The sequence below is a fragment of the Dryobates pubescens genome, chromosome 3 (assembly GCF_014839835.1).
Source record: "Dryobates pubescens isolate bDryPub1 chromosome 3, bDryPub1.pri, whole genome shotgun sequence".
NCBI lineage: Eukaryota > Metazoa > Chordata > Aves > Piciformes > Picidae > Dryobates > Dryobates pubescens.
This window is the reverse complement of record NC_071614.1, coordinates 26,668,017-26,684,409: the sequence shown is the minus strand read 5'-3', so window position 1 is coordinate 26,684,409 and position 16,393 is coordinate 26,668,017. Positions and strand designations below refer to the sequence as shown.

At 39.0% G+C, this 16,393-nt stretch overlaps 1 protein-coding gene across 5 annotated transcripts in view; it reads left to right on the top strand.

Annotated features, from left to right (window-relative positions):
* CYRIA (CYFIP related Rac1 interactor A) overlaps positions 1-1,036 on the top strand; it is a 57,031-nt gene extending 55,995 nt beyond the window's left edge. For all 5 annotated transcript variants that reach the window (XM_054179867.1, XM_054179871.1, XM_054179868.1 and 2 more), the window contains one exon: positions 721-1,036. In XM_054179867.1, coding sequence (XP_054035842.1) covers positions 721-784 — 64 coding nt within the window. In that variant the 3' untranslated portion in view covers positions 785-1,036. The remainder of the gene's footprint in view (positions 1-720) is intronic.
* Positions 1,037-16,393: the final 15,357 nt, after the last annotated feature.

Below are 16,393 nucleotides of genomic sequence, written 5' to 3'. Positions count from 1 at the left end.
TGTATTTTACTGTATAGCTTCAAGACAACAGCAACCTAAATTGTGTTCCTGTAGCTAAGTGTTTATGTTGCTGTCTTGAGAAGCGAGACACTATGGTCTGATGCTTCTCTGAAGCTGGGAAGGGAGTGTAAGGTAAGTGTAAGAGTAAGCATAAGGTTTTTTTCAGAGCTGTGTTATGTTGTGTAGCTGTTGAACACTTGGATAGAGTGAGAACTGTAGCCATAACCACCTCTATACTTGTTTATCATGTCTTTTGAATTAAAATTATGTGGCGTTAGATCCTGCAGGTATCAGGTGTGTTTTGAGCTTATGTGGTCGTTTAACTACAAACATAAATAGTGGAGAATGGGCTGAAATGGAAAGAAACGTAGTAAGAAACACAGTTCTCCCTTAAGAAAGCTGCTGGAAGTTAGACTTACAAAAAATTCAGTATGGACTTCTAAGTCCTTTTAGTATTTACTTTATTTCATACGTCTTTCCATGATACTACTTCTTTTGAGGCTTTTAACTGTGAAAGAAAGAGATCATTTCCACCCAAAACTGTGACACTGTCATAGTCAGAGGGCAAACAGGATTTAGCCAGCATTCAGCCACAATTATCCACTTACTAACAGGGAACAATTTATTGCAAGAGGTATTTAGAAGATAAAGAACACCAGACTATTAACAGTTGAAGTCCTGTCCGTTTAACAAAATATTGTCTTAACTTGTAATTTCTAGGTTCACTACAAAACACCTGAATGATGAATCTACTTCAAAACAAATTCGAGCTATGCTGCAGTAGTATCCTGAGACGAGTAGATGTTTGTATTGATCACAGATGTGTATGTTTACATAATTTAATACAGTTTGATGTTAATACTTGTGTGTATTTACATAACCATTTTCTTCATATTGCTACGATATATGAATCTCTTCATAACCTGACTGACTTTATATAGTGCAGCCTAAGTTTTGATGCTAGCCTTTATCTTCTGACTTTTAAAATACTTTTTTACTTGCTTTCAACAACTACAGATTATCTGTACATCCTAAACCTTAAACGCCTTCTCTGTTGGAAAAATAAGCAATGGTGAAGACAAGATGGACATTAAACTGAAAACTCAAAGATACCACAGGAAAGGAACTTTAAAGGAGGAGAAAGTTAATATAAGAGAGAGTGTAATTAATTGGCTATGTTTAAAGAGCGTGTGCTCAAATTTTCAGTTAGTTTTAGCATCTCCTCAAACTTGTATGAGCAGGAAAGTACCTGTATGTTCATCACGGTCATAAAATACTTTGTCTTTCCTGTAATAAGCAAAGATACACCTAATTAAGGATTGTATTCTGGCTGACATCCAAAAGCATATAGCAGAGTGGTCATTTTACCTTTTTGATTTAGGTATAACCTGTACTTCTCAACAACTGGGAATCTGATACTCTCTTTCAGATTCAGTATAAATAAAAAGGAAATGTGTTTTAAGACCATTGCTCGATTTTGAAAATCCTGTATAATTTTATTAGGTTTAGAAAGGAAAGGGAAAATACAAAATGCTTTGACTTAACTAGAAAGGGTTTGTAAGTCTCAATATATCACGATGAATGTTCTTTCTCAGACAGCTCCACTTAGCAATTTTTTTTTTCTGCTATAAACTGGTATAAAGCAGACCATTATTCTGTATCAGCAAACTTCCCTGGTGTCAAATTGGATTCATCAAACTAGGGATGATAAAAATAAATTTTAGGAGCTGAGCTGTTCTTAGGCACTCAATTAAGTTCCTTGGTAATATTATTCATTAGATGATTCAGAGTCAACACAGAAAAATATATCAAATGACTGCTCTTCCTCGGGTTTTGAGATTTGATTGATGTTTCAAGGAGCTGAGTTCCTTACTGAGTTGTTTGTTCTTTCTTTCCAGTAAATTTTTCCAGTAAATGGAATACAAATACTTTGCCAAAAGCAGCAAAGTGCTCATGCTTTGTTAAGTGTGTCTTCTGGGTGGTCTGCAGTTGCTGTACATATTCTTGCAGAGGTCACGTTCTGAAAATGTGTTTGATTTGCTTGCATGTATGTGTGAAAACTCCAGTGCTTGTGCACAGATTCAGATTTGTATTTGCTTACTCCTGTGTATATAAACCAGGGTTTGTGTGCTCTCACTGGAATTTTCGTGCATATCACTTCTAAAAACTTTACCTTAAGATGCATTTGGTTTGCTGAAACTCGGCTGTGCTTGACAAATTGAGTCACTGAACTCAAGTCCTCAAACAGTATTAATATATTTCTTTGGAGTAGGGATTGCCTTAGAGATGATGAAGTTTCTCAAGCCTACTTAGAATCCAGAGGCACTAGTGTTCTATGTGTTGTGATACTGAACAGCAGCACAGCTCCAGCATTCATGTCGCACATCCGCAGCTGTAGCAGTGAATCACTTTGTTGTTGTCAGGGGCAGAAATAGAAATCACACTAGGGGTTTTTTAATCTTTCTTTTTTTTTTTTTCCTGGAAGCAGTGATGACACTGCTTTTTCACAGCAGTAAATCCACTGTTTACAAGCTCCATTTTTAATGGGGGGACATTTAAAGATGTATATTAGGGAAAATCCTGCTTTGTTCTTAGTCACTTGCAGTTAGGTAAATCCAGGTGGATGACAGGTCATTCTGCTGAGCTTTGGGAACTGAAGTTAAGACATGCTTACCTGCCATTATCTGTCAAACAGTGAAGTCTTTAAGTAGCCCAGAGGAAAGCTATTTGTCACTTGTATAATAAAAATGTAAACCATAAAACATCTGCGAGTTGTCATGTGCTGTTTGCCAAAGTCACTGAATTTCTTTGCCTGCTTTGATGTTTTTGTATGCAAGTTTGTTTGAAATAATAAAATGTTTGGTACAGCAAGCTTTCAGAGGCAACATAAACAGGTTGAGAAATGCTTTGTTTCAAGTTTAGGATCTGAGATAGTAGGTTTACTTTTATGTATCCAGATTATAGTTGGTTTAAAAAGTATTTCAAATGTTTTTCTTTTATGACAATGTAACTTCTTATATCACTTAAACAATTTCCGAGTTTCTTGGCACTTGTCTGTCATCATGACCAGGGGAATTTATCAATACTGCTTTTTAGAGTAGAGAGCATGAATCGCTTCTATGACTTTTATAACTTCATATTAGTCATCCTAGGCTACGGTGGCCACCTCAGGTTGCACTTATAATCAGTAAGGTCACCAGAGGATGACTGATTTAGTTTCAAGATACGTGCAAATGAATTGCACTTGGAAGAACAACTATACAGACTGATGGTCAAAGTTGTTGACCTGCATTTTATCAGGGGCTCATCAGTATGTGAGAGTGCATGTTTGTAGTATGATGAGTATTTAAACCTCCAAATGGCAGCATTTCAGAATGTGCGTGAATGAGCGTGACTACTTTTCATCAGAGTGGCCCTAAAAATCTGCTTATTTTCTGCTGTAAGAAAATATTATTTTAAGCTAGTATGAATTTGAAAGACTAGAATTTGCTGCTGCAAAGGAATGTATTTGAAACTTAATTCATGACTAACAAGCTTTCTGCTGCTACTAAGTGGCTGTCACAAAGGATAGTTAGTAAGATAATATTTACTGTCATGTGATAGACCACATTACTCAAACTAATCTGTTTTCCATGTCTACTAATATTTTAAAAGCAACAAAAAGTCTTCTCTAAGTTGCTTTCTGTGTTGTATTTCAGTTGATTTTTAACTGGAAGTAACATGTAAGTAGTATGTAAAATGACTTGCATTCTTGTATTTACTATGAATTAAACAAAGTAGGACATATGAAATGATCTGCCTTCCTCCTCCCCCATTTACTTTTGTGAACTTTAATAGAACCAATATATTCCTAAAGTAAGTACAGTGCCAATTAGGTGGATACACTTCTGGGAAATACTGCATCATTCCTTTATAACACATCTGGGGTTGGCAAAAAGCAGTACAGATTCTTGTCTGTCTAATTCTCAGTCTGTCAAGGTCCCTCTGAACAGCAGCACAGCCATATGGTGTATCAACAACTACTCCCAGTTTTGTATCTTCTGCAAAATTCCTGAGGGTGCATTCTGTCCCACCCTCTGAGTCACTAATGAAGATGGTTAAATGGTATTGGTCCCAGTATCAACCACAGGGGTACACCACTGGTGATGAATGACTGATAGATAAATTTCTTGTTGCTAATTACAACCCCTTTGAGTCTGGCAGTTCAGACAGTTCTCAGTATACCTCATTGTCTGTTTATCTCCTGTAGTTTGTCTGTAAGGATGAAATAGGAGACCATGGCAAAAGCCTTGCTAATGCGAAGATAAACAAGCCTTCAGTGACATCGGCCTGCTCTCTCAGCATTTGTGGTGCATCCCATTAGGGATCCTTGGGCCCAGCCATCCAGCCAGTTTTTTAGCCAGCAAAGCATCCAACCACACAAACCATGAGTAGCCACCTGTCCTGGGCTCCTCTTCTCTCCAGGGCTGTATCCCATGCAGTTACTGCAACCAGATCACTGAGCAAGCCAAATTAAAAATCCCAAATGAAGCCAAATTAATCCCAATTAAGCCAGGAGTATGCTTTCAAAAGTACATGTTCTAGAACTATTGGAAGTGCATGATTCTGTGAATATCGAAAGTCAAGAAATATAAAATCTTGCAAATAGTTGGAAGAGGTGGGGGTGTGTTTTTTTCCCTTCTGTAAAAATTAGGATGCTAATTGCTGTTCTCTTACCTCAAATGAATTCTCTAGTACAAACTTACAGACTGGAATTACAGTGGAAGCCAATGAGCTGAAACAGTAACATAAATTTGATTTAGCAATAAGAGAATAAAACTCCATGTAGTTAAAAAGCCAATATATCAGAGCTAGTATTTGAACTTGGTAGTCTGTAATGCTTCCTGATGCAGACTAATAAAGGTGAATTCCTGACTACCACATAATCCAAATTCTGCAAACACAGAATTTTCTTTCACACTGATTTGAGACAAATGTAACTCAATTGATTTTAATAGAGCGGTTTCTGACTGACACAGGTGTAAATGATACCATCTGTCTTTTCTCAGTCATGGCCTTTGACCTACATTGCTCATTACTGAGCAAACTGAGTCTTCTGCTAGTGCAGATCAATGACATAACATGATAATCTTGCAGCGATCTCTTGCGCCTGACTGCTTTGAAATTAAACCTAAAATGAACAGTGCAGTAGGTGTTACAGAAAATCAATAAGTATATAGTTAAAAAGTAAACCAGCCAAATGCTAATCCCTAGGTTAAGAGAAAGATACATCATGACTTTTCAACAGATCTTACTTTGAGGTCCAGCTGGAATTAATATAACTCTTGTCCTGGATATTTGGGCTGTTGGCAATTAAATACTAGATGGATATGAGCCTGACATACCTCTTGACGTTCTCACGTTGTTAACAGAACTTAAAGGTTAGTATATTTGTATGTGGCTTGGATCAAATTCGATATTGCAACTCCTCGTGCTCATTTTGGTTCTGCACCCACTTCAGTGAAATCCTAGGATTTAATGGAATTTTCCATGGATGTTAGTGATGTGTCAAACAGCTACGCTTTTACTGCCTTGAAAATAGTGGAAGAGTTTGTCTTCGATAAACACACAAAAGAAGCTGGAAGAAAAAATATGATCACCCTCAACTAATTTAGATCTTCTCTAATGAAGAGAGGACCAAGCATGAAACTTGATATGGATGCAATCTCTGTGCTGTTCAGAAACTGTCCTGTGTGACATGCCAGCATCTGAGAATCAGATATAATCTGGATAGGGAGCTTCTGAAGGGCTTTCACCAGGAAAAGATTCTAGGCAAAATGAAGAAACTTGTCTCTTTACAGACAATTTTAGGATGCCATGGTATGAGGGAGCTTAAGGGCTCTTACTAACCTTACTTCCCTTTCTGTGGCAGCAGCACAGCATTGTGCAGATCCTGTTTCCACTCCATTTCCTACCTAAGGGCCCACCTCAGGCTGCAACCTCTGCTTTTTGATGCTTGGCTTTACCAAGTAATGTAAAGCAGTGTGTGAGCAAACTTGAGGTCACTCACCTTAGCTCCCCTGTATGCAGCCTCCATCTTCCTTCTCCCCTTGTAAAGAGGGTAAAGAGGGTCTTAGTGAATTCAGAGACATGAGGAGTAAAGCTCATTTTGTTAATGTTTCAGAGAAGCATCTTAGAAAAAGTGATCTTATACTGGGGTTTTGATAGTATTTGACAATTTCAGGTTATTTTTCTAAACTAAATGCTGTGGGTTTATATGATTTGATTTTTTTTCTGCTAGAATTATTTATGCACTTTCTATTTGTGTCTTCATCAACTCTTAATAAAGAAATGTCTGACAGTGAAATACGTTAGTTCCATGATCTTTTGTGCTTGATTTAATTTCAGGTAGCTGAAAAAAAGAGAATGCTAAAATCCATTTCCTGTCTCTTTTCTTCTTATTTTCTTGGAATTTGAGGCATAGGAGGTTCAATGTAAAGATAAGGAAAAATTATTTCACTCTTGAGGGTGACAGAACACTGGAACAAGCTGCCGAGGGGGCGTGTGGAATCTCCCTCTCTGGAGATATGCAAGACCAGCCTGGATGTGTTCCTGTATGATCTGGTATAGGTGATCCTACTCTGGCAGGAGGGTTGGACTAGATGATCTTTCAAGGTCCCTTCCAGCCACTAACATTCTTTGATTCTGTGATTCTTCTCTTTGTCGTTCTCCCACTTCCCTTTCTTGTTCTCCTGCTTTCTTTCTCCCTCCCTCTTTCTTTCTCCCTCCCTCTTTCTCCCTTCCTTTTTCATTCCTTTTTTTCTTGTATTGCAAAGAAGCCTGTGATTCATTATTGCCAGTTTAGCTATTAAATTTACACTTAAATGACATCCATCCACAGACCTCAAAGGCTTAAAGAAACCTTCCCAAAGAAGATTTCATACAGTGGACTTGAATTAGGTATCTTGGTGAACTGCACCATACAGATGTTCATGGTCCTAGTTACTGAGGTACTGAATTTATCAATATGAAACTGAACCTGGTATATATTTTTTATTTTTTTATTCTTTTTAATTTGGAGAAAGAAAATTGTGTTATCTCGTCAACTTGATTAAAGAACTTCTTGGAGATTTCTGTCATAGATCAAATGTACATATTTGTTCTGATCAGTTTTGGATTATGCATACTCAGGTACACATTTGTAATACCCATTATACAGCAAAATGTTTGTAACCATTGGCTTAGCCAATTCTTTGCAGCTGTGTTTTAAGACTACAGGGTGAATGCCACTTTCGTTGTACGCAGCCTGTCAAAGTGATATTTGCTTTATTAAATTTGAAAGCTTAGAAAGCTAATGAGGATTCCTTTTGCTCAGTGGTTTCACATTCACATTGAGACCCACTATTCTGATTATATGTTGTACAACTGCAATTACTTTAATTGAGATATGCAAATAAGACCAATATTATTATTTTTTCTTGTCCTTCATTATGTAATTGGCCAGATTTTTAAATAATACAGTTCAGTGTGGCTTAAATAAAACCATCAAAAGTACTCAAATGCACGCTCTCTGAAAATTAGTTAACATTATTTTGTTGAAAATTAGTACTTCTGAGACAAGATTATTTTGCGATCAAGTATAAGTAGTCTTCCTTATTATATGTGTTATCTAAATAGAAACTAAGGCTTTACTATGATAGGTATTGCCTGATTGTGCAAGTAGTGTGAATCATGAGTCATGGTGTAGCTAAGCTGAGAAAAGACAGAACAATTTTGGCAGCGTTAGAATGGAATAGAATAAACCATGTTGGAAGAGACCTTTGAGATCATCAAGTCCAACCTATCATCCAACACTATCTAATCAACTAAACCATGGCACCAAGCACCCCATCAAGTCTCCTAAACACCTCCAGTGATGGTGACTCAGCTGCTTCCCTAGGCAGCCCATTCCAATGGCAAATCACTCTCTCTATGAAGAATTTCTTCCTAACATCCAGCCTAAGCTTCTCCTGATGCAGCTTGAGACTGTGTCCTCTTGTTCTGGTGCTGGTTGCCTGGGAGAAGAGACCAGACCCCACCTGTCTACAATGTCCCTTCAGGTAGTTCTAGAGCTTAATAAGGTCTCCCCTGAGCCTCCTCCAGGCTAAGCAAGCCCAGCTCCCTCAGCCTCTCTTCATAGGGCTTGTGCTCCAAACCCCTCACTAGCTTTATTGCTCTCCTCTGGACAGCAAATCCACATCTTTCCTAAACTGAGGGGCCCAGAACGACACAGGACTCAAGGTGTAGCCTAACCAGTGCTGAGTACAGGGGGAGAATGACCTCCCTGCTCCTGCTGGCCACACTGTTCCTGATACAGGCCAGGTGTCCAAGCTCCTGATTACTGTTCGTGTTGGAAAGTTTGTGATTCCTCAGTTCTTTCATTCTTTAGAAATTACCAAAAACAAATAAATCTGTCCTTGCTGAACCCAAGAACAATTTGAAATGCTATCTTTAACAAAAATCAGCCAGTAAAGACTAACAAGCAAACATTTGTGGTTTTCAGCTTGGAGAAGAACAGGCTTCAATTTAATTCAGATACTTTTCATCTTTTCATGCCAGGTAGTAGTGATGCCATTTGGTTGTAAAACAAAAGGCCAGCAAAATTGCAGGGGTTAGCTACATGTGGAAAGTCACTCTGGGGTTTTGTGTGTCTTTGGAAAGTTCATCTCTCTGGGGATATTCATTCAATTGTATTACAAGTGTATTAGAAAATCCTGCTGGAAGAATTCTCTGAGACATCTTTTATTGATTTCATGGGTCAAAAAGCATTAGAATAAAAAACAGCATTGTAGACTTTGCAGTGATGGGTCATTTACATACCTGATCTTGAAGGCAGGAAATAATTCATGGTGAGAACACTGGCCTCAAAGCTGCTGAAAGAATATCCTCTCACCTTTGTTTTAATGGCATTATTTAATATTTTTTGGTCATCTCTTCAAAATTAGAAAATCAATTTTTGCTTCCATTTGAAGCAGATGAATTCTTTCACAATTTTGTTCATCTTAACCTGGCATTCTGTTTGAAGCACAGATTTTGGGTCTTCCCTGCTGCAGGCTTTCTGAAAATGCAGGTGGCAGGTGTTACAACCTTATTTTTCATTTGGCATTGCAAAGGGCACCACTTGGAACACTCTGGTGGGCTTTACCTGAGGTAGCAAATAAGGACCTCTGAAGAGTGTGGAGAAACAGATACCTAAATACACTGATTCTTTCTTCAGCTCAAATGTCGGGGTGGACTGAACCAACCCTAGGAATGCCTCTTATCTCTCCACTGTGAACTATGGAGATCCTGGATTACCTTGGGTGAAATGCCAACTCTTACACTGATCCTCAGGAGAGGCAATTAAGTGTTTGAGTGTTTCCAGGATCTGAAAGTTTTTTGCTTTGAGCAGGGTTTACTGCTAACCTGTGCTGAATTTCTGCAAAAGAGAGGCAACACAAGCAGGAAGAGAAAATACACGACTTTTATTCATTCTCATTTAGTTTATATTTGCCTTCAAATTGCCAAGCTGAATGCAAACAAAACCAAACAAAAAAACAACCACCAAATAAAACTTCTTTGTTCTTACAAGTTGTAACATTTTTCTTAGTAAATCAACTGCCTAGTAGCACTCAGCTGCCTGACAGCATCACCAGCAACGCTAATTTCCACAACAGGGTTCAGCAGTTCAGCCTTACTGGGTTACTAGGAACTCCTTTTGACTTGCTCTCTCTGGTCTTTCTATCTGCATCCAGTTCTAATAAATGTCTTCTAAATTCCATGTTTTATGACTTGTTGCCTTGCCTTTGACAAAACTTAAAAGTTTTCTGCTCTGCCACAGTACTGGAGAGTTACCCAATTTTCCTTAGTAATATCTCTGTGTGAAACTACAAACTCTCTGTACATTGTAATTACAAGAACCTTCAACAGTCATCTTTATTGCCATAATTACTCAACTGGAAATATTTAGCAGGTACTCAAAGAAAGCATCACCAACAGCTGTTCTATCACATGTTTGGAACACAAGCCCTATGAGGAGAGGCTGAGGGAGCTGGGATTGCTTAGCTTGGAGAAAAGGAGACTCAGGGGTGACCTTATCACTCTCTACAACTACCTGAAGGGAGGTTGTAGACAGACGGATGATGGTCTCTTCTCCCAGGCAGCCAGTACCAGAACAAGAGGACACAGTCTCAGGCTGCACCAGGGGAGGTTTAGGTTGGATGTGAGGAGGAAGTTCTATACAGAGAGAGTGATTGCCCATTGGAATGGGCTGCCTGGGGAGGTGGTGGAGTCACTGTCATTGAAGGTTTTCAGGAGGAGACTCGATGGGGTGCTTGGTTCCATGGGTTAGTTGTTTAGGTGGTGTTGGATAGGTTGATGGGTTGGACGTGATGATCTTGAAGGTCTCTTCCAACCTGGTCTATTCTATTCTATTCTATTCTATTCTATTCTATTCTATTCTATTCTATTCTATTCTATTCTATTCTATTCTATGTTCTAAAAAAGTCCTATACTTAACAAAAATGGAACTGCTAGGGGAGGTTTAGGCTGGACATTAGGAGGAAGTTCTTCACAGAAGGAGTGATTGGCCATTGGAATGGGCTGTCCAGGGAGGTGGTGGAGTCACCATCACTGGAGGTGTTTAGGAAGAGACTGGATGGGGCGCTTGGTGCCATGGTTCAGTTGATTAGATAGCATTGGATGATAGGTTGGACTCAATCTCAAAGGTCTTTTCCAATCTGGTTAATTCTATTTAATAAAAATAATAAAACATTAAATAACATATATATTATTCTCAGGGGTTGCTGACATCTTAAAATAAACAGCTTCACCATTTCATGCCCCTTATTATGTTTGCTGTCTTTGAGATACAAGGAGTGTTTGCTGATAGGATGGGGTCTAAGTGTAGATTCTAGAGTGCATAGAGGAAAGATCTGCAAATGTTTTGCTCATCCAAGCAATGACCAATGAACATTTGACTCAGACATTGCAGCACCAGATCAAACCATTGTTCACTAACAGCTTTCAAAGACATTGATATTTTGCATTTGGATCCACTGAAGAAAATTGCAAACTAGTGATGGGCAAACAACTAACATAAAAGAATTTAAATTTAAATTGAGTGTCAACTGACCTGCATTCAGTGGAAGGACTGCATGAATCTTGGCTGACTTTGGACCAGGTTTAAACTGACTTTTTATGGTTACCTTGCTTTCAAAAATGGGACAAAAGCAAGTAAAGTCATAGCTCACTCTCATTTAAAGATTATTGCGTTGATATGAGTGAGAATTTGTCTGAATAAAGTTGAGGGACTGAATCATTGAATCGCTGAATTCACTTTTCTTGTTTGTATTTTTTCCTGAGTTGGACTTGGTCACTACAATCTGTTTTGACCAGCAAACATTCTGACAACCATAGACAAAAAAGTCTGTGCTGGCATAACACTATTAATATAGGTGTGCTAGACATTAAAAAAATAGTGGGGTTATTACAGATATGGCTTCTTGCATGAGAGACAGAAGTCTTTAATGTGCTAATTATGCATGAAATGCAAGACAGTGTAAGAAAGGACAGAATTTGGCCCTTAGTTAAATCTTATTAGGCATTTTAATTTTCCTTGGTTTTAATTGTGAGAGATTTTTTCTTTATTACTAGTGCTACCCTGGCAACATTTTTTTAAATGTACTTATATTGCATAGATTTTGGATATCTTTTTACTTCTGCTCAGATCTGGTTTTGTCTTATAGGGAAAGAAAATGAAAAGACTGGTCTGTTATCTCATATTTCACTTCAGTCTAACATATATTTGCTCGGGGTAAAAAAAGGTTGAAGAAAAAAGGGAAATGTCAAAAATTAATAATAAATGGCATATAAACAGAAGCAGATTGTCTGTGATATGTTACCCCTGATAAACTTGATAATGTTTCCCAAATGTGTTGCCTTGGTTCAGATCCAAATCTACTGGTCAGGTTTTATGTGCTATTTTTAATTTTACTGCTTAAAAAGCTTTACATCATCTTGTAGGAATTCCCTCCTACTGCATAGCTGTATCTAGTTATTTGTAGGTTGAAATTAATCTTAATATAGATTCATATAAAACATGTGTTACCACAGAGACAGCAGAAAGACAGATCTGGGTGGGTAAAACAAGCTGGATTTGCAAGGAAACTTTTTTCTTTTTAATGAAATATGTTCTCCTTTGAGGTCACTCTGCTGTTTGATATTGTAGACTCCAAGGTCTTTCCATTTCCTTGCCCTTTAAACAGTGAAATCAGAATGTGAGAGGCGAATACAAACAACTGTGGACAGGAGGACCTGGAAATGTTTAGGATCCACAAAAGACTCTAGAACTAGGCACTGAAATCAAGAGGTATTGCATAGTAATTCAGCTCTTGGGAATACTTTAAAAGATAAATTGTCTCCTATAGGTACTGCTGCACTGACTTAGTAAAGTTACCCTAGACTGACATTAGTGGGCATGTTTTTAGAGAAAGCATCTTTTTCAACATAAAATACTAAAGATGTAGAAGCATTTAAATGGACTGAGAAAGGAATAATACTGGCCCATAGCACTAACAGAGAACAACCACCCTAGAAACAGAAAAGCTTGCAGTGTTACCTACTGATCAGTCCATTCACCAGTGTTTCTTCACTGTTATCCAATAGCAAGTAGGAGACAAGCTGCTACAGTTACTCTTAAATACTGAGTTCATGCTTCAGTGCCCAGCCTTAGGTAAATTCACTGTTTTGCAGTAGGCTGGGTGTGATGAGCTTCATCATCAGGTATTTGCACAAACTCTAATTCACAGGATCACAGGATGTTAGGGGTTGGAAGGGACCTTTGAAGATCATCAAGTCCAACCCCCCTGCCAGAGCAGAACCATAGAATCCAGCACAGGTCACACATGAACACATCCAAATGGGTCCTGAAAGTCTCCAGAGAAGCGAGACTCCACAACCTATGCTCCAGTTGCTCTGTGACCCTCACAAGACGTTCCTTCTCATGTGGAGGTGGAACCTCCTGTGCTGGAGCTGATATCCATTGCCCCTTGTCCTATCCCAGGGGGTAACTGAGCAGAGCCTGTCCCCCGTCCCTCAGATATTTATAAACATTTATTAAATCCCCTCTCAGTCTTTTCCTGTCCAAACTAAAAAGCCCCAGGGCTCTCATCCCCTCCTCTTAGAGCAGTGCTCCAGTCCCTCAGTCACCCTGGTGTTGTCTGCTGGTATCCAGGGAAAAAAATTCACTCTTGCAGAACTTTTTTGTTTTATTAAAACTTGTTTTCTTGATCTGCAAAGCACAGATTTTCCCACCAAGCAAAATGGTAATGATGGAAAGATGTCATTGTACTAGCCACCACTGTGCTTCTGTATTCTGATGGGTTTGTTCTTTTTGCATGGAGGCAAAGCAAACCAGGAACTGCAGTTGTACATTATGAAAGATGTATGGAAAATCAAGTTATTTGAAAACCCCATCCTTTCCCCACCACCTCTCCTTTCCCATATCTGCCCCTTTGCCACTCCACCTGCCCCATTTTACTCCTTTTTCCCCTCAAACCCAGAGCACCTGGGCTCTATTGGAGTCTCCTCCTACCCCAGGTGTGGCCACTTTGCCCTCCCCACCCACTCCCCTATTTAATCCCCACCAGGAAAGGCAGAAGCCCTAAGCTGAGCCCTTCTGGGCTGGAGGATCCTCCTCTCATCACCGGTGAGTGCTCATGGTGTGCACTGGGTGATGGTGGTGGTGACAACAAAGGCCGGGGGGCCTGGTGGCCCCCCGGTTGTTAGGGTAATGATTGATGACTATTCCAATATCACTCCACAAGTGCTGGCTGGGGCTCCTTAAATTCTAGGTGGTTACTTCTGGAAGGCAGGTACAGCAAGTGTCTGTCACTAAAAATCAGGAAGGGATATGAAAATAACAGCCCAGTTAGATAACAGACCATCTTAGACCATGTCAAATCAGTGTAGTTCCCTTAATAGGAAGAAGCAGCACAGAAGAGGCAGCAATATGAAGTAATTTGCTTCCGTGAGGCTTTTGATACTAGCCCACAGCACCTGTAAGTAGCCAAATAAGAGTAGTCTAGCTAAATCTGTTACAGTATGAATAAAGACCCTTTCTTGAAGACAAATACTCCAGCTGTACACCTGTATGGGGCTGAGAAATATTAAGGGTGTGGTTGTAGCCAGAATGTGCCAGTCAGCCCACTGGCCAGAGTAGACCTTTTCAAGATTGACCTTGAAGCTTACTCCAGATAACTGCAGTTCAAGAAGACAGAGATACTGAGTGAGTGAAAAAATAAAACAAACCAAACCAAAAATGTTCTTTTTTTTTTTAATTATTACATTATACCTTTTTTTGTAGTTATTCCTTTAAACAAACACCAAAATACTCTCATTTGTATTAGGGAAAATAAAAAATTTTATTAATTGATGTCATATAAAACTGTAGCCAGCTGACGAATTACAAACTCTGCCATGCAGTCTAAAATATGAGTAACTTCATCCCCAGCTGAAACACCTTAAAATTTTACCCTGACTGAAGTTCGTGAACATTAAGGCAAAATGCTAACATTCTGACAATAACATTTTTAAAGCTTAAGTAGAAATTAATGGATAAAAATAGCCTTGTCTTGGCTCTCACTAGGAAAGCACTTTTTTTGACCTTTGTTTATCAGTTCATATAACAGGCATAATTATGTAAGACTAGATCATTTTATCAGTGGGTTAACAGGTCTTGTATGAATACACTGGAGTCAGAGATTGCATTTGGTTTTCTTCCTTATTTGAGTGCCCTTTAGCTACAAAAATGGTTTGCTAAATCCATGAATTAGAATTAATTGAATTGGAGAAAAGGTGAAGTACAGCATACTTGAATGTGGGTAAAATGTTACTCTCCCTTTCCTGCTATATGAATAGAATAGACCAGATGAGGTTGGAAGAGACCTTCAAGATCATCACATCCAAACTGTCATCCAACACCACCTAATCAACTAAACCACGCAATCAAGCACCCCATCAAGTCTCCTCCTGAACGCCTCCAATGATGGCGACTCCACCACCCCCCCGGGCAGCACATTCCAATGGGCAATCACTCTATGAAGAATTTCTTCCTAACATCAAGTCTAAACTTCCCCTGGTGCAGCTTGAGACTGTGTCCACTTGTTCTGGTGCTGGTTGCCTGGGTGAAGAGACCAGCCCCTGCCTGTCTACAATCTCCCTTCAGGTAGTTGTAGAGAGCAATAAGATCAATAAACAGATAGTCAAGAAAAGAACAACAACAAACCCAAACATTACAATGATGGATTGAACAGCCATATGTGTCAGACAACAGCTGAATTTTGGGAACCATTCTTTCTCTCCGTTCCATTGCATCTTAATCTTACCTGGGCAAGAAAAGTCTTTTCTCTCTTTTCAGCATAAACTGATAAGCACAATGTTTTGGAGGCAAACTTAAATCCAGTATTACACCTTTTGTGTTCTCTTTGGGTGTTTTTTATACTCCTGTAGAGTAAAACCAGGAGTGTGTGAGTTGCTGCTGACAAAAGCTAAATGCTAAGCAATTGACTTCCCCACCTTGCAGTTCACTTTGTTGCCAAAACTCAAGAGTTTCAGGATGTGTTTAGTGAAGCTCCTGATCCCTGGCTGAGGTTTATATAGTGGGGCATTCCTGGAGACTGCAGGTTGGTTTAAGAGACTGCTGATCTACATACTGAAGACGCCAGAGAAGGAAGCGGGACACAGCAGCTGTAAGAATAAAAAGATAAAAACGGGCTGTGTATAAGGGGGGGGGGGGGGGAAGGGAAGCAGCAAAACCACAAGAAGTCTCTAAGTGAGTTGGAAGAGGCAACAATACAGCTTTATTCAAACCATACACCATGGAGCATGATGTATGTGTGGCTCAGAAAAGAGTTTGCTCATGCAGGCACATGTGTAAACATGGCTTAGGAGCCTGAGTCTCTTCTGTTATATATTATTTATACTCTAGTGTAATTCCATTCCATCAATTACATAAGAAGGTAATTCTTAAAAAACAAAACAAAAAACCCCACCAACCACAACCCAAACAAACAAAAGCTGGCACTTTAATATAAATATTACAGGGGAAAAAAATATTATCCCTATGGTAAAAGCCTCAGACATGAAATCTCATGTTAACTATATATAATATTGCTCCATCCACAGTAGGAAGGTAATAAGAGCAATATAGGAAACCACTTAGGCCTTGTACTCTGTTGAGTACAGACAGGCACAGATACATCTTTAGGATGCCTGTCTATAAAAGCAAATTAATACAAAGCCTAACTATAAGAGAGAATGACATCTAGAGAAGACAGATGAGGTCTCTGATGAGCTGAAGCTTTCCACAAGTTTTCCACCTGAGTAAGGACTACTT